Source organism: Toxorhynchites rutilus, chromosome 2 (genome assembly GCF_029784135.1).
Source record: "Toxorhynchites rutilus septentrionalis strain SRP chromosome 2, ASM2978413v1, whole genome shotgun sequence".
NCBI lineage: Eukaryota > Metazoa > Arthropoda > Insecta > Diptera > Culicidae > Toxorhynchites > Toxorhynchites rutilus.
The window spans coordinates 164,393,062-164,411,982 of NC_073745.1; the positions used below are offsets into that span (position 1 = coordinate 164,393,062).

Below are 18,921 nucleotides of genomic sequence, written 5' to 3' on the forward strand. Positions count from 1 at the left end.
AAACATTAATTTTCTTACACAATTTCTATTCGAAAGGTGTTCCTTCTACCTGAAATCCCACTATTATCTTAGACGCTTCACTAATTTGTAAAAACAGGAAGTGGGTTATATCTATGGTATAACCGCAAGGGTGACGTAGGACTATCGTTGATTTAGAGATCATTTGTTTGAAGTTGAATCTCAATCCATTCTGAATGAATGAATAAATGAATATTTGGGGGACTTCGAAAACGAGAGCGTTACGTTGGAGGCACAAGGTTTTATGCATCCATTATAGGATACGAAAAACCTTGTTCTGAAGAATAATCTTCAGAAGCTAACCTGCTAACTGTACTTGATTGACAAATCACAAACCCAAATGTATTATATGGATATTTTATGGATAGAAAACATTAAAATAAACTCTTTCGCTTGAATGTAATTTTCAATTCCAAGGGGAACTGGCAGATTATTTTCCAGCAACCATTAGATATTTCCACATTTTCCTCGATACTGGAAGCCCACCAGTGGTTAATACTAATTCGATAACCACCAGTTAATAGCACTTGATTGAAACATATTTGGTCACAGTTTTACATGGATAAAAAACTTTCAAATAAACACTTTCACATGAATGTATATTTAAATTCCCAGAGGAACTGGCAGATTATTTTCAGTAACGATTAGAAATTTCCACATTTTCCTCGATACTGGAAGCCCACCAGTGGTTAATACTAACTCAATAATCACCTGTTAATAGTACTTGATTGAAAAATATTTGGTCACAGTGTTACATGGATAGAAAACATTCAAATAAACTCTTTCACATGAATGTATTTTTAAATTCCCAGAGGAACTGGCAGATTATTTTCAGTAACGATTAGAAATTTCCACATTTTCTTCGATACTGGAAGCCCACCAGTGGTTAATACTAACTCGATAATCACCCGTTAATAGTACTTGATTGAAAAATATTTGGTCACAGCGTTACATGGATAGAAAACATTCAAATAAACTCTTTCACATGAATGTATTTTTGAATTCCCAGAGGAACTGGCAGATTATTTTCCAGCAATGATTAGATCTTTCCGGAACTTTCTCGATGCTGAATGGCATCCAAACGGAAAGAATTCTGCGCGTGTATGTGTCGATCCTTCGCCGTACACCTCCTCCAGCACGTTAGGCAACGATGTTGTCTTGTCGATGTCCTCACGAAAAATGAATGTGTCTCACCACCAGAATATCGCTTAAGTATGCTTTTTGTGTGTGATTGAATCGAGAGAAGGTGTGGTTTACGATGGCAATTTGGAAGGCAAACTAGAGGGGAATGAACTCTCTGAGCTCGGAACTTTCGGCGACTGAGCAATAATCGATTGCGGGTGCATACAATATTGGATACGGAGATATCCTACTGATGGGGAAGAATAATCTTCAGAAGCTATCCTGTTAATTGCGATTGATTGAAAAATCACAAAACCAAATGTATTTGGTCACAGTGTTACATGGATAGAAAAAATTCGAATAAACTCTTTCACATGAATGTATTTTTAAATTCCCAGAGGAACTGGCAGATTATTTTCAGTAACGATTAGATATTTCCACATTTTCCTCGATACTGGAAGCCCACCAGTGGTTAATACTAATTCGATAACCACCTGTTAATAACACTTGATTGAAACATATTTGGTCACAGTGTTACATGGATAGAAAACATTCAAATAAACTCTTTCACATGAATGTATTTTTAAATTCCCAGAGGAACTGGCAGATTATTTTCAGTAACGATTAGATATTTCCACATTTTCCTCGATACTGGAAGCCCACCAGTGGTTAATACTAATTCGATAACCACCTGTTAAAAACACTTGATTGAAACATATTTGGTCACAGTGTTACATGGATAGAAAAAATTCAAATAAACTCTTTCACATGAATGTATTTTTAAATTCCCAGAGGAACTGGCAGATTATATTCAGTAATGATTAGATACTTCCACATTTTCCTCGATACTGGAAGCCCACCAGTGGTTAATACTAATTCGATAACCACCTGTTAATAACACTTGATTGAAACATATTTGGTCACAGTGTTACATGGATAGAAAACATTCAAATAAACTCTTTCACATGAATGTATTTTTAAATTCCCAGAGGAACTGGCAGATTATTTTCAGTAACGATTAGATATTTCCACATTTTCCTCGATACTGGAAGCCCACCAGTGGTTAATACTAATTCGATAACCACCTGTTAATAACACTTGATTGAAACATATTTGGTCACAGTGTTACATGGATAGAAAACATTCAAATAAACTCTTTCACATGAATGTATTTTTAAATTCCCAGAGGAACTGGCAGATTATTTTCAGTAACGATTAGATATTTCCACATTTTCCTCGATACTGGAAGCCCACCAGTGGTTAATACTAATTCGATAACCACCTGTTAATAACACTTGATTGAAACATATTTGGTCACAGTGTTACATGGATAGAAAACATTCAAATAAACTCTTTCACATGAATGTATTTTTAAATTCCCAGAGGAACTGGCAGATTATTTTCAGTAACGATTAGATATTTCCACATTTTCCTCGATACTGGAAGCCCACCAGTGGTTAATACTAATTCGATAACCACCTGTTAATAACACTTGATTGAAACATATTTGGTCACAGTGTTACATGGATAGAAAACATTCAAATAAACTCTTTCACATGAATGTATTTTTAAATTCCCAGAGGAACTGGCAGATTATTTTCAGTAATGATTAGATACTTCCACATTTTCCTCGATACTGGAAGCCCACCAGTGGTTAATACTAATTCGATAACCACCTGTTAATAACACTTGATTGAAACATATTTGGTCACAGTGTTACATGGATAGAAAACATTCAAATAAACTCGTTCACATGAATGTATTTTTAAATTCCCAGAGGAACTGGCAGATTATTTTCAGTAACGATTAGATATTTCCACATTTTCCTCGATACTGGAAGCCCACCAGTGGTTAATACTAATTCGATAACCACCTGTTAATAACACTTGATTGAAACATATTTGGTCACAGTGTTACATGGATAGAAAACATTCGAATAAACTCTTTCACATGAATGTATTTTTAAATTCCCAGAGGAACTGGCAGATTATTTTCAGTAACGATTAGATATTTCCGCATTTTCCTCGATACTGGAAGCCCACCAGTGGTTAATACTAATTCGATAACCACCTGTTAATAACACTTGATTGAAACATATTTGGTCACAGTGTTACATGGATAGAAAACATTCGAATAAACTCTTTCACATGAATGTATTTTTAAATTCCCAGAGGAACTGGCAGATTATTTTCAGTAGCGATTAGATATTTCCACATTTTCCTCGATACTGGAAGCCCACCAGTGGTTAATGCTAACTCGATAACCATCTGTTAATAGCACTTGATTGAAACATATTTGGTCACAGTGTTACATGGATAGAAAACATTCAAATAAACTCTTTCACATGAATGTATTTTTAAATTCCCAGAGGAACTGGCAGATTATTTTCAGTAACGATTAGATATTTCCACATTTTCCTCGATACTGGAAGCCCACCAGTGGTTAATACTAATTCGATAACCATCTGTTAATAGCACTTGATTGAAACATATTTGGTCACAGTGTTACATGGATAGAAAACATTCGAATAAACTCTTTCACATGAATGTATTTTTAAATTCCCAGAGGAACTGGCAGATTATTTTCCAGCAATGATTAGATCTTTCCGGAACTTTCTCGATGCTGAATGGCATCCAAACGGAAAGAATTCTGCGCGTGTATGTGTCGATCCTTCGCCGTCCACCTCCTCCAGCACGTTAGGCAACGATGTTGTCTTGTTGATGTCCTCACGAAAAATGAATGTGTCTCACCACCAGAATATCGCTTAAGTATGCTTTTTGTGTGTGATTGAATCGAGAGAAGGTGTGGTTTACGATGGCAATTTGGAAGGCAAACTAGAGGGGAATGAACTCTCTGAGCTCGGAACTTTCGGCGAAGGAGCAATAATCGATTGCGGGTGCAAACAATATTGGATACGGAAATATCCTACTGATGGGGAAGAATAATCTTGGAGGCGATCTGGCGTAGTGGTAACATCCATGCCTCTCACGCTGAAGGTCACGAGTTCAATTCTCACTCCCGACATTCTTCCAAAAATGGAAGTAAAAGTAACGAACCAGCCAAATGAGTTGAAAATCACTATAATACAGATAAAAAAAAAAAAAAAAAAAAAAAGAATAATCTTCAGAAGCTATCCTGTTAATTGCGATTGATTGAAAAATCACAAAACCAAATGTATTTGGTCACAGTGTTACATGGATAGGAAACATTCGAATAAACTCTTTCACATGAATGTATTTTTAAATTCCCAGAGGAACTGGCAGATTATTTTCAGTAACGATTAGATATTTCCACATTTTCCTCGATACTGGAAGCCCACCAGTGGTTAATGCTAACTCGATAACCATCTGTTAATAGCACTTGATTGAAACATATTTGGTCACAGTGTTACATGGATAGAAAACATTCAAATAAACTCTTTCACATGAATGTATTTTTAAATTCCCAGAGGAACTGGCAGATTATTATCAGTAACGATTAGATATTTCCACATTTTCCTCGATACTGGAAGCCCACCAGTGGTTAATACTAATTCGATAACCATCTGTTAATAGCATATGATTGAAACATATTTGGTCACAGTGTTACATGGATAGAAAACATTCAAATAAACTCTTTCACATGAATGTATTTTTAAATTCCCAGAGGAACTGGCAGATTATTTTCAGTAACGATTAGATATTTCCACATTTTCCTCGATACTGGAAGCCCACCAGTGGTTAATACTAATTCGATAACCATCTGTTAATAGCACTTGATTGAAACATATTTGGTCACAGTGTTACATGGATAGAAAACATTCAAATAAACTCTTTCACATGAATGTATTTTTAAATTCCCAGAGGAACTGGCAGATTATTTTCAGTAACGATTAGATATTTCCACATTTTCCTCGATACTGGAAGCCCACCAGTGGTTAATGCTAACTCGATAACCATCTGTTAATAGCACTTGATTGAAACATATTTGGTCACAGTGTTACATGGATAGAAAACATTCGAATAAACTCTTTCACATGAATGTATTTTTAAATTCCCAGAGGAACTGGCAGTTTATTTTCCAGAAATGATTAGATCTTTCCGGAATTTTCTCGATGCAAACGAAGGATTCCGCGCGTGTATGTGTGTGTGTGGCGGCTGCTCCGAACTCTTCCCGGGGAACTGTTTGTGGCATCACTCTCCTCCTGATGGATTCTCTTCTGGCCTAAGGTGCACAAACAGGCTCTTGGTGGCACCGTTCATCCGCACTTTCATGATAAACGAAGAGCTTCACCACAACAGCGACAACATGCTCCAATCGCTGTTCAATTAGAACTGAGTGGATTTCCGAGCGCCGCTCGCTTATATACCGATTGGTGATTTCAATAGCCTGTTTTGAAAACAATTTTAAGACTATTGAAATAAGTTTTTGGATCAAAAAGTAACAAGTATAGAACGCGTAGACATTTTATCTTTCGAATGAAGTGTTTATCATACCATTTCGTTCAGTTGTTTAGGAGCTATTAACGCTCAAAATCTCGGTCTCCGGCGTAACGCTTTCGTTTTCGAAACTTTGATTTTACACCCCGGTATAGAAATGAAAGACGTAGTCCTACGTCAAAAGTAATTCAATGGCGTGCCGCCTGAAGCGACCTTAAGCGTACCCTTAGAAAAATCCTCGGTCGAAAACTACTAAATGCATTTGGTAATGCAAAATTAGTAGAATGTACAAATTTTTTGTACATATTGTCAACAAACCCGCATCCCTACCAGAGATTAGTATATTTTACTCGATAACATTAGTAAGCTTGGATATTGTCATTTCTGAAAATTGGTGAGAAAAGCGCGTATTAACCATTTTCATTGTTTCCATAAGTCAATACGGAGGTATAATAAGGATATAATTCTGATACGTGCATTTTCGGCGAGAAAATGTAGCGGATATTGGGCTTCCGAATCATGGTTCTGCTTGACATATGTGTTTATTAGTACGGTCGAAAATGACTATAGATTGGTAGTATTTACCAAAAAATTCGTTATATTTACTAATTATTTCTCTCAGTGTAAGAACACATTGAACCGAGATGGAAAATTAAAGGTGGGAAGATTTTTTAAATCTGTGACGTCACAGATTTTGTTTATGTTGTTACTTTTCTTATAATAGTCCACTACATAGGAAAAGTGTTTTTATTAAAAGTAAAAATAAGCGAATGAAATTATTTTTCCTAATTCAATGCTAGCGTTCAAAATCATAAGGGCCCGACATTTTAACAGAAACAGAAATTTCAGTATTGTTGAAGTGTTCTAAACTCAATTTTATTTCATTTTCAATTCTCGTTACGTCGACCAAAAACGTAAACGAACGAAGACAGAGTCACACAATCTTTTGCTCCTTTGAAGGATAAACATTTGACAGTGCATGGGGAAAAAAGGTTGCAAGTTTTTTCATGTAAAATGAACTTGAAAAATAAATTTAATTGACTCCGTATGACTTAAATTGAGACGAAAAGTTTTCCGTTTGAGTCTCAGTTTTAGACGACTGAAGTTTTCAGCACCCTAATTGTGAAAAAAGTAAATAAAATTGCTGACAAAAGTCAAACTTCCATGAAGTTGCTCTAGAATCCAAACATAGTAGACATTAGAATACTATTTATGAAATTTAAAAAAAAATTAAACATTCCAGTTCGTGATATGTTCTGTTTTTTTCCTCATGCGAAAAATATGATTTGGAAATCTGCAATTAGCTTCCACCTTCAACGTTATTCGTTGACACATTCAATTTTGTACCATTTCAGTAACTGACTGGTATGCCTGATATGTGAACTGCCTATCTTCCTGGCTACTAACACAATCAAAGTTCAACACAACCAAAACCCGTGAATCTTCCCACCTTCTATTCTTCATCTCGACATTGGACGGCTCTCCCGCGCGGATTTTGCAATGACAAACTGCCGCGGAGCCTCGATAATGGAATGTGTATGATCTAAAACACACAGGGCGGGGCGGGTGTGTACAGTTCCAAAATCACTGTTGTACGGTTCCCCATTTGCTGAGGTGGCTCGATGGAGATGATGCGCCGCAACGGTTTTGTGAGAGTTTTAGTGTTTAGGCACTTTTGAAAGGTGAAAATAAAGCAAAGCAATAATAAATGTACTCTCAGGTGAGCCAATACGTGAAATCCACTCTGCGGTCATGTAGCTGCGGATAATCGTATTCCATCCAAATTGTCGAGAAATGCAATATTTCAGACGTTTGTGATCAAGTTCTCTCTCCCTCTCGCTCAAGTAAACATCCCCTCCTCCGTTTTCCATCATTCTGTTTTTATATACCGCCCCTCTAATCCGCTTACTGTCCAAACAGTTATACCTTGTACCATAGATTCGTCTTGCATCCGTCTATAAACATATGATAATGGCAGATAGTGAAACCGTCCAAAGCCGCTGAATGTGTTTTACATGAAGCTCCTGCTGCGACTTGTCATTGCGAAAATCGCGCGGTAGAGCCGTCTAGTGTGTTTCCACGCTAATTCCTCCATATATGTATGTAGAGATGCTTAGAGAATACCTCGCCAAACCAAGCACATTTGCGCTTTGTCGTCAAGTTCCAAAAGTGCATCACCCTTGTCGAAATACGAACACTTCTCTAATTATATTTTTGTTATTTTTGTGCCAGTGAAATAAATTTCAAGTTTCCACTCGGTTCGTGGCAGTTCAACACACACGGGACATTTTTTTATTATTCGGCGCATAATTATTTATCGGCAGATATAGCAGGGTAACTCCAAGCGCCTCCCCAGAAATTTGAAGGTGGAAGAATTTGCTTGTAGAATTAATTTCGGAAAAATAAGGGTCGAGAGTTGCACGCTAACAGGATTGGTCGTGTTTTATTTATTTATTTATTTATTTATTTACTTAAATCTGATTCATCTGACATCTGTGGTCTTAATGAATAAATATATAATAATATAGTACAATTATTTATACAATCGACGAACTAGTTAATCTTTTTTTAAAGCGGCTGGATGTCTCGCCGAAATCAAATAAATCCTCCACCAATGTGAAAGTTCGAATCATCGACGACAGCGGTTCGTTGTATCCGAATAAAGTACGATGAAATCTGTTCTGTAGCAAAGATCGCTGTCGGAGAGGTCGTTGAGCAGCACGAAGGTCCAGTAATGAAAGTAGCCGAGGAGAATCAACTTCCCCATTGAACAGCTTTGATACGAAAATTGCCTATTGTATTCTGCGTCTTCTCTCAAGAGTGTCCAGACTTAAAAGTCTGCATCGATCCGGGTAAGCAGGAAGATTCAATGGATCGCGCCAAGGTAGATGACGCAAGGCCAACCGGATGAATCTTCGCTGTACACGCTCAATCCTCAAATTCAGAAAATCACATTGGGAGTCCAAACAACGGCTGCAGTTTCGAGAATTGGTCGTACTAAAGCGCAATATAAGGACTTCAAGCAGTATGGGTCAGTGAAATCCTTCGCAATCTTCGAAATAAATCCGAGCTGTCGGTTTGCCTTAGCAATGATTGAGGTGTAATGAGCGTTGAAGTTCAATTTCTGATCCATCACTACTCCAAGGCCAGTAACTTTTCCGTTTTAGTTGTATGAAAGACCGTTCAGGCAACGCTACAATTGGTGACAGCGGTGGGATGCTGTCCAAGTGGGGACAGCAGCCCACCCATCGTGGTGTTTACAAAGTGTTGCTTTCCTTGAAGATAATCTGGGAATCGGAAAGGATCCCTAGCTCAGAAAATGTGCGAGGACAGATATTGTAGTGAAAGAAGAAAAAAAAATCGAAAAAATATGAATCAGCATTGTTGAATCGATGAATTCGTTCGGATCCTCAGAAAAAGACGTTATTTTGCCTTTTTTAAGCTGTAATTTATTTATTGACTTTTAGTATATTTTTTAATTTTACAAATTCATGAACTTACGTTATAGTTTCCAAAAAAAAATCGAACAACAATTAGATCTGTTTAGAGAACACGTTCTTTCCATAAGTTGGTTAAATAGCTCAATGAAAAAAGATAATCATCGACTTGACATAGCTGTCAAACTGAAGCAAGATTGTCAGCTATCGAGGGATTCGACAATGATCGCGGAACAGATACGGCAGTGCTGCCAGTGTCCGTAACACTCCCCGACTCGTAAAGCTGCAGGTACACTCCTGGCTCAGTTTTACCTTTTGAAAGCACGTCCAGTACCGCGATCTTGCATACAGGACGACGAAAAACTCCGTCATTTGTTTGGACGACGGCCTGTCGTACGCGGCCATCGTGTCCTGTCACCACCGAGATTATGCGACCTCTGATCCATCAGTTGCGAACATTTTTCTCCACCAGGACCACAAGATCTCCTATTTGCGGAGCCTTCGTTTCGTCGAACCATTTTGTTCTCATCGAGATGGTTGGCAAGTACTCCTTCGTCCACCTCTTCCAGAACTGGTCAACCATCAGCCTTGACATATCCCAGTTGGTACGGCAGACTCCATGACACTCTGATAATGGTTTTCTGGTACGCACGACTCCGTCTGAACTCAGGTGAATGAAATGGTTCGGCGTTAAAGCCTCCTGTTCCGTCGATTGAAGAGGTATGAAGGTCAGCGGCCGCAAATTGATTACGGCACTGATTTCAGCCATGATTGTTTGTAACGTTTCGACATCTGGGTTCCCGTAAGCGGGCAGCGATGCCATTGCAACCTTGACGGGGCGTACAAGGCGTTCCCACACACCTCCAAAGTGTGGGGCGGAGGGGGGATTGAAGACCCACTTCGTGTTGGCATCCGTGAAGGTGTTAGCTAGTCCGCTGTTGATGGTTTTGAGTTCCTGCAGTAGCTCGCGACTAGCACCCTTGAAGTTCGTCCCGTTATCGGTGTATATCTCGCTGGGCGCACCTCGATAAGCAATGAAGCGACGGATGGCCATCTTGCAAGACTATGTCGTGAGGGAATGCACGATTTCCAGGTGGATGGCTCTAACGGTAAGACACGTGAACAAGGCGACCCACCTTTTCACGAGACTGCGACTTCTTTTGACCGATATCGGCCCAAAATAGTCGATACCTACGTAGGTAAACGGTCGGCTACACTGCTCCAATCGTGCCGCAGGTAATGGACCCATCTTCGGAGTAACGGGAGATGCCTTACGAATTTTACAGCTCTGGCAATTCTTTGCGACCTGGCGTACAACTGTGCGGAGATTCGGTATCTGGAAACGCTGTCGGATTTCATTCACTATAGTCTCGTTATTTGCGTGCCGGAACTTCCGGTGATACCAATCGACGAGGAGTTCAGTAAGCCGGTGGTATCGTGGTAGAATTATGGGAAACTTGAAATCATATGTCACACTCGTTGCGGCTCCAATCCGACTGTCCACGCGTAGGACACTCCTTTCGTCAGCGAACGGCGATAACTTGTAGATTTTGCTCGTTTTATCAATCTTCATCACCGGGCTCCCACTAAGCAGCACGGCGACTTCGTCCGGATAGACTTCCGCTTGCACCATACGCCAAAGAACTGATTCCGACCGCTGTAACTCATCGCGCAACAACCTCCCAATTTCTTTTGGTTTCCCCAATCTGCGACGACGGGCATTATCGAAGCATCGGACGACATACGCAATCGTTCGCAGCAGGCGCTCCCACTTTGAGAAGCGGCGGGAAATCCACTAAATGTTCTACGACGACCTCTCGATGAATCAAGCAAGCACGTAGCTCTTCAGTAGTCTCCAACGGTTGCGCTGTAGTTTTCTTCGGCCACTCTGCTTCCGGACGACGTAGAAACTCGGGACCCCGAACCCATCTGGAGTTGGAACCGAAGCAGGGACCTTTTCCCCACTTAGTCGCTTCATCCGCGACATTTTGCTTCGACGGGATCCAATTCCAATCTTCACCATTGGTTTTATCCAGGATCTCCCCTATTCGGCAGGCGACAAACTGTCGGTAACGTCTGTGATCCGATTTTATCCAGGCAAGCACGGTTTCCGAATCGGTCCACAATACGCGACGAACAATGGATAGTGAATGAGATGCGATAATAGTCTTCGCTACCCTAGCACCCAAGACAGCACCTTGAAGCTCGAGACGAGGAATGGATAAGACTTTCAGCGGCGCCACCTTGGCCTTCGACATCAGGAGAGCGCAGTGAATATTCCCGTTGATTTCCGCCCGAAGATAGGCCATGAATTGTGCCTGACTCGGCAAGCTCGTAGATCCAAACGTACCCACATCCATCACGTACACCTGGATTGCGTGCGAGGGATCTTTCCGATATAGGAATCTTTGTGAGTGAACGTCGCAAGGTAGAATTCGAAACTGGTGGAACATCTGTTTCAAGTCCCCGCAGATCGCTACTTTCCGCTCGCGGAATACGAACAAAACGTCCAGCAGCGGTGTTAGAAGATCGGGACCTTTCAGAAGCATACTGTTAAATGAGACACCCTGAACCTTCGCTGCAGCGTCCCAGATTAGCGGATTTTCCCGGGTTTCTTCGGGTAAATTCGGCTAGCCTGATACCACACCCTATCAGGGTCCGCCGATTTCAGTTCAGTTCCAAGTGGATGTAGCCGCTTTGCAGATACTCGATAATCTGTCGCTGAACGCTTTCTCGACGTTCTGGATCTGCTTTCATCCGCCTCTCGAAGCACTCCAACCTTCGCTTCGCCATATCAAAGCTGTCGGGGAACTTAAACTGATCGTAACGCCACATGAGTCCCGTCTCAAACTGGTTCGACACGCGTCTGGTTGTCCGCTCCAGAATCGAACGAGCCCGCTTATCATCATCGGACTCTGGACCCTTTTCCACCGATACTCCTACGCTGTCCACGGAGAAGAATTCTTTCACTAGATCGTGTAATTCACTGTCTTGGCAACGCGCACAGATGTGTAGACTCACTTTTACTGAGCTGTCGCCCTCTTCTGCCATCCCCGAGAGTGTCCAAGAGTGTGCGTTCACCTTCTCAATGTTCTCGGTTGCAGCCCCTGCTAGTTTGGATTCTTCCCTTGCAGTTTTGTCCTGCTTGTAAAGCACCGCGTGCAGCAGTGGGTGATGACGCATACGACAGCTTTCCACTCCACAGGTTGATTGTAATTTACACGGCCTACGACCATGCTTACCGAGACACGTACGACAGAGATGGTTGTCCAGCACGAGTTTCCAACGACGTTCTGGATCCATCTTCTTGAAGATCGCGCAATCCTTCACCTTGTGCTGGGGGTCCTCGCACGCCAAGCAAAGTACCTTCGAAGCTAACTCCTGTTTCGGCTGCTGACCCTTTTTTGATGAGCCCTCCGCTGAATGAACGTTGATGTAGTTCCTTTCCCTTGTCTTTTCACTTTTGTTTACCTTGGATGACCTGGTGTCAGCCAACACGGTGACGTCAGACGCTGCTACAACAAGAGTGGAAAAGTACGCCGAGAATGTACGAAGATCAACTGCGGGAAAGTTCCGCTTGTACAACGCCCAATCCAAACGAAGCTGCGCCGGTATTTTCTCAACCAATTCTTGCAGCAATACCGGATTGCACATATGTGTCACTTGGCCCGCCGCGTCCAGGTGGTCGCAGAGATTCTGCACGGCCATCCCGAATGTTATTAATGTTTCTAATCTATCCGGCTTTGAAGCCGGTACCTCCCGTACTTTATTTAGCAAATTATGAATAATCAGCTCAGGGCGTCCGAAAAGCATATATAAAGTGGACAGCACGCATGCCGGTAGAAGCAACCGACTCTTGACTGCTTCGTACGCCTTACCTTGCAGAGCCCGCTGGAGTCTCGCCAAATTCTCCACGTCAGTATAGCCGCAAGCCGTAGTGGAGTTGAGGTAGGCACTGTAGAACAGTGGCCAGTCCTCCGGGTCCCCTCTGAACGGGGGCAAATCTTTCGGCATTACCTGTCTCGCTAACAACTGCTGCTGCGTAGGTGCCACTGGTGCATATGGGTGCACATACGCCTGTTGACTCGGGAACGATGGATGACTCGATAACGATGGAAGACCCGGTACGGGGGGATAGATCGACGACACTGATGACATTGTAGCACTCGTCGACACTGCATTCATGGTTGGACCGGAATACATTCTTGGCTGCGTAATAACTGATACAGCATTGCAAGCTGGTAGAGTAGGCGCCGGAGGGATATTCATCGCTGACATCGAAGGTGGTGGCATAGTCAGGATCGTACTGCACGTTTGATATACTGGAACTGAAGGCTACCATCGACCACGGCGGCATAACGGGATTTGAGCTGCGCGTTTGGAAGGTGGACACAGTAGGCATACCCATGCCTGGCATGGAATGTGACGTCATAACCTTGCTCCTGGGAATCGCTTCTTGGTTTACATACTGTTCGATTCCACCCGGCACTAGACCTGACGGCATGCAACTGTAGGGTACTTCTGGAGGGACGAACGTCGGAACAGAAGGTGTCGCGGTCATCTGGGCAGCTGTCATGCCAGAGCCATAGGCGGGAGTAAACGGTTGATGAAGCGAAACATTCGCGGCCGTTTCGGATCTCGGTGTAGAGGTCCCGTAGCAAGATGTAATGGGAGATGCCGCTGCCACCACAGGCTGAGCGAGTGATAGGTTCGATAGCCGATTATCCACTCTTCCCTTCCATTCTTCTACCCGTTCAACACCGGAATCTTCGACGATTGTCGTCATCGTTGTCAGGTCCACTGCCTCGCTTCGTATAGTCTTTCCTCTCGCATTCGAGATCGCCCAGGCCAAATGCTGCTTCTTCCTCTCCAACTCCATTTGATGCTGCATTTCCATTTCTCGCTCCAGAATACCCTGCCGTTCTTGCAACAGTAGAAGGGTTGCCTTCGTTTTCTCCGAAACCTGCGGCGAGGTGCTGCTGATAGGGCTGATCATATTATCACTGATTCTACCAGTCACCGCGACCGGAGATGTTGTTTGACTGGTCTCAACTGCCGAGCTGATCGGATTGGACATCGACGTAGGTGGAATTGATATGGTTGCGGCGAGGGGTAACGGTGCCGGGGCTTTGGAAATCGATGCTTTACATGCCTCGCACTTCCAAGCTTTTACTTTTCTCACGCTGCCATCCACTCCCGCGCATCCATAATGTATCCACTCTTCACACGCCGAGTAAAGGACCATGTTGTCCATGCTGTTGGACTGCTTGCAAACCTTGCAATCATTGCGTTCCGTCTCCGGCATAGTGATGAGTTAGTCCAAACGTGGATATAACCTTAAATTTGTTGAATCGATTAATTCGTTCGGATCCTCAGAAAAAGACGTTATTTTGCCTTTTTTAAGCTGTAATTTATTTATTGACTTTTAGTATATTTTTTAATTTTACAAATTCATCAACTTACGTTATAGTTTCCAAAAAAAATCGAACAACAATTAGATCTGTTTAGAGAACACGTTCTTTCCATAAGTTGGTTAAATAGCTCAATGAAAAAAGGTAATCATCGGCTTGACATAGCTGTCAAACTGAAGCAAGATTGTCAGTTATCGAGAGATTCGACAATGATCGCGGAACAGATACGGCAGTGCTGCCAGTGTCCGTAACAAGCATAATATGGTACAAGAAGTGACGTTCGAAAATGAACATTTCGTAGTGAAAAAAAAAATGTGGGAAATTATTAGTATAGTTGAGCCAAGTAAAACCATCCCCCTGTGGTCTCCAAAGAAGAAAATTCCGGTAATGAATCGCTTGTTTCGGATCGATCGAACAATAAGGATATGCTGTCGAGCATATACAGCAAAGTGGAAAGCATGTTGAAGAAAAATGATTCCCGCACGGAGTCGGTTGGAGAAGCTCATTTGGTTGAGCCATCGTTGTCTGCTGAGAAGTTTGATTCACGATTCATGTTTTCGCTGGACTGTGGCCCCGATGTCCATCTACATGTCTATCTGCATCGGATCGAATATGGTAAACTATCCGTTGGTCAAAGGAGGAAGACAGGAACAAACGTCAGTTCTCGGAAGAGCAAATGTGAGCCGGACAGATAGTAATCTCGCTGCGATACGGATCTAACAAGGTGACAATCTAGAGAAGCAGTAATTTCGGTAATACTAGACATAGGAGCTATATGATATTCCATCAACTTCCCCATAAACCATAATGCACAGACTGAATTAATTTAGCAGAGAAATTTGAATCCGGCATCAAAATATGAATCAAAGAAGGGATAATTATTATTTAACGATATTTCGTCAATTCTGTGAATACTGTTTATTCTGTTTAGAAAGACACAATCATATCTCCCCTACCTTAATTGTATGAACAGGGAAATATGAGGAAATGTACTTATCGATAATTTGAATAGGTGTGATTCTAAACTTTACATACACACTTTGAAGTGAGATTTTAAGAAAAAGTGAAAGATTGAGCCATGTATGTCTAAAGCCAATCTATAACAAGAATGAGTCCATCAATCGCAATAATAGCTTTTGAATGTACCGAAGGGCTGGAAAACCAGAAAACCAGGAATGAGAAACTTCTCCAGAAACAATCGTACCGATGATATTTTTCTTTATTCACCGCAAGTACGCTTTTGCGCCGTTCCGGTTAGTCCCAGAGGAACACTCCTGGTAACCCCCTCAGGCCACCCAAACACAACTCTGAGGCATCGCGATTAGAAATCTAATTGCGACGGCGAAGTGCCATTCCCGGGACAGCCCGCGTCTCTACAACAGGATTCGTTTTAGCACCAGTCCCGTTTCTCTTCGTCGACGGAGGATATTCGAATAGTGATAATATATGATAATTAACTTCTCCGTATCGAATTAGGGTTCAATTTGTGAAAAAATCTTAATGTGGTGAAAAAATCTTTTACAAAAATTGTATCTGAAATTACTTTTATATTATAATGATATGTTTTAGTGGAAAAATTTCGTATAGAATTTTCGTAGAAATTTCGTATCCAGATTTCGACACCGTACCGTTGTCATCGCGGATACACTTCATATATTAACACAACTTCGATTAATTTGTATCAACATTGAGTTTCTTCTAACCGCGGTCTGCAGCCTTAACACTCAAAACGATACAATTTTTATGGGAACGAATTATGCATTCAAAGTTTTACTTCAATTTCACATTAATTTATCACAACGCATTTATTAGCAGCCAATCAGTCTGTTCAGTGTTGAATTAGAGGTAATTTACTGTGTACACGTGGGTGGTGCGTTTAGAATCAAATTGGTTGTCAAAAAGAATTCAATAAAAATGTCAAAAGCGATCCTTTGCTGCTTTTCTTAAAATAATCCTAGTCCTAGTAATAATCGTAGTACCTAGAGACAGTATTGTCATTGAAGGCAAAAATAATCGAATTAATAAAAATGAACGCACTGCATTTTGAACTTGAAAAATAAATTTGATTGACTTCGCACCACCTTGCTTTCAATATGGCTGCAGAGAAGTTTTGACATATTGACTCACCTGATATATACTTTTATTCACTTTGCATATTGGCCTTCTGATTGGACCACCTTCTATTACACATAAATCTTGATGCAGACCACGACGGGTCTATGGTACTAGGTGAGGCCGTTTCGCCACTAAGTTGGTTAGGGGAGCGGTATATGAAAACAGCACGGAAGAAAGTAGAAGGGGAATAATTTGCTTGTAGCGTGAAAGAGACAGACTGATCACGAGCGAGCTTCGGCAATAGCGTATTGTGTTTCGTTTACAAACAAAACACAGTAGACTTTCAAGATGGCTGAAGAGTGGTTATAGCAAGTTGGCCCACCTTAGTATATACTTCTAGGCGCCTTGATGCAGACATCATGCAATAAGTTATTCAGCATCCCTAGTTCTGGTAAACGCATTTGTTGAATAAACTTTTGAAATACGCGGAGCTGTGTATTTCGACAATTTGTCATCGAATTGTGATTGGAAATAAACCACCAAGTAAAACAGAGAACGAATCAAAATGACATCGTTAATTACAAGAATATCAAAACAAGCTTTCATTGCCACAAAACACTTCAATCGGTAAGAATCTTGGAATCTAGGATGATGTAATAATTAACCTAAGATGATTCGTATGAAAGTTCTAGGGTTGCGATACACTTACCTATTTCATCTGTTCGTTCCTTTTCGAATGAGGAGGCTGCAAATAAAGAAGCTGAACTATCAGAACATGAAAAGAAATTAACAGTCGAAGTCGACAGTTTAAAAACAGAGGTAGAAACACTTAACGGAAAAGCGAAGGAACTAGATGTAAGTTTCATCACGTTGTTATGCCGGCACACTAGATCATGTATGTTTTTCTCTTCTAGGATAAATATAAACGAGCACTTGCCGATGGCGAAAATCTGAGAAGACGACTAACAAAACAAATTGAAGATGCGAAACTATTTGGTATTCAAGGTTTCTGTAAAGATCTCCTTGAGGTTGCGGATATATTGGGACACGCGACCGAAGCTGTTCCGAAGGAAGAGGTATTTTGTAATTCATTACGACTGAACAAAGCAGCTTTCAGTAATAGAATATTAAATCATGAGTCGAAACTGTCTTAAAGGTTTTGTATATGAAACTGATGTATTTCCATCTCCAGATTTCAGATAAGAATCCCCATTTGAAGAATTTATTCGAAGGACTCACCATGACGAAGGCTCAGCTCAATCAGGTTTTCAAACGCCATGGGTTAGAACAAGTGAATCCCCTAAATGAAAAATTCAACCCTAACTTACACGAAGCGCTTTTTCAGCAGGTTTGTTCGAATTGTTCTGGGTTCTGTTCGAATAAGATATTAGTTTGAAAGCAATTTTTATAATCTCTTCTACGGCGAAATGGACTGCATTAATTATCTCATTGAATAGAATCCAGAAGCATGATTCGAGTTACTTTCTCTGAAATATATATATTTTGTCGTTTTCAGGAGGTTCAAAACGTCGAACCAAATACAGTCGTAGTAGTGAGCAAAATTGGATACAAATTGCACGAAAGGTGTATACGGCCTGCGCTAGTGGGAGTTTCGAGAGGATAATTTTGAATTGTTAAACAGAAGCGTTACCCAAATATTCCAGTGTAATTTCTACACAATAAAACAAAATAACGAGAAACTTGGTGAGATTATTGTTTCAGTGAATGTAATGTAATGTAATGTTTTCCTGACAAGGTTATTATAAAAATATAAAACAAATTTTCGTAAACTATCAAGCATATTCAGGGTGGCCACTTAATCTCAATTTTTGAATTCCCGCATTCTTCCCGCTCGATTTCACCAAATTCCCGAATTTCTAAAATAAAGGTTTAATAATATTGGAGTTAAACACTGATTTTAAAAACCCGAATGGTCGAAATATCTTTACCTTATTGTTTCCGAGATCCGCATGTGACAAAAAATTTGACGGTGTTTCTCAGATCAGATTTTGGGTTGGATGTAGGGTTCAGGAATAAGATACGTGGATTTGTTCTGATTTTTATTTAAAGTAATAACCCGTGCTCAGTTATTTCATTAATTATCGCAAATAAAATAAGAAAGAAAACCAGTCTTGTTAAAATAACGCTGGACAAAAATGCTTAGCAAAAATTGGAGCATATGAGACGAGATGAATAAATGCCACGAAAAAAAACACTTTTTGATGACCCTGAATCTGAATCCTTTTTCTTTAATCTGCGTACCATTTTCACGCCAGAGTCTTGATTTATTTCAAGGACTTATTTGTAGGACTTGTAGGCTGAATCTATATCTCAACTATCAATTACTATTTTCTCATAGATAGGAATGTTTCTTTTGGATGCCATGAGAAAACCGTGAGAGAAAAGACCTCCATTTTTCGAGCATTTTAATTTTCTCGTCCTCTCTGCATCTCTCTCTCT

General features: G+C 40.8%; 2 protein-coding genes across 2 annotated transcripts; one reads left to right on the plus strand and one right to left on the minus strand.

The window, feature by feature from the left end:
- Nucleotides 1–10,058: 10,058 nt before the first annotated feature.
- Nucleotides 10,059–10,628, minus strand: LOC129766304 (uncharacterized). Its single transcript, XM_055766825.1, has one exon. It carries the CDS (start codon nt 10,626–10,628, stop codon nt 10,059–10,061), a length of 570 nt encoding a protein of 189 aa, XP_055622800.1.
- Nucleotides 10,629–16,849: 6,221 nt separating this feature from the next.
- LOC129768793 (grpE protein homolog, mitochondrial) lies at nt 16,850–18,263 on the plus strand. Its single transcript, XM_055770679.1, has 5 exons — nt 16,850–17,088; nt 17,148–17,316; nt 17,376–17,537; nt 17,654–17,809; nt 17,978–18,263. The coding sequence occupies exons 1-5, from the start codon at nt 17,027–17,029 to the stop codon at nt 18,083–18,085; spliced, it is 657 nt and encodes a 218-aa protein (XP_055626654.1). The 5' UTR covers nt 16,850–17,026; the 3' UTR covers nt 18,086–18,263.
- Nucleotides 18,264–18,921: the final 658 nt, after the last annotated feature.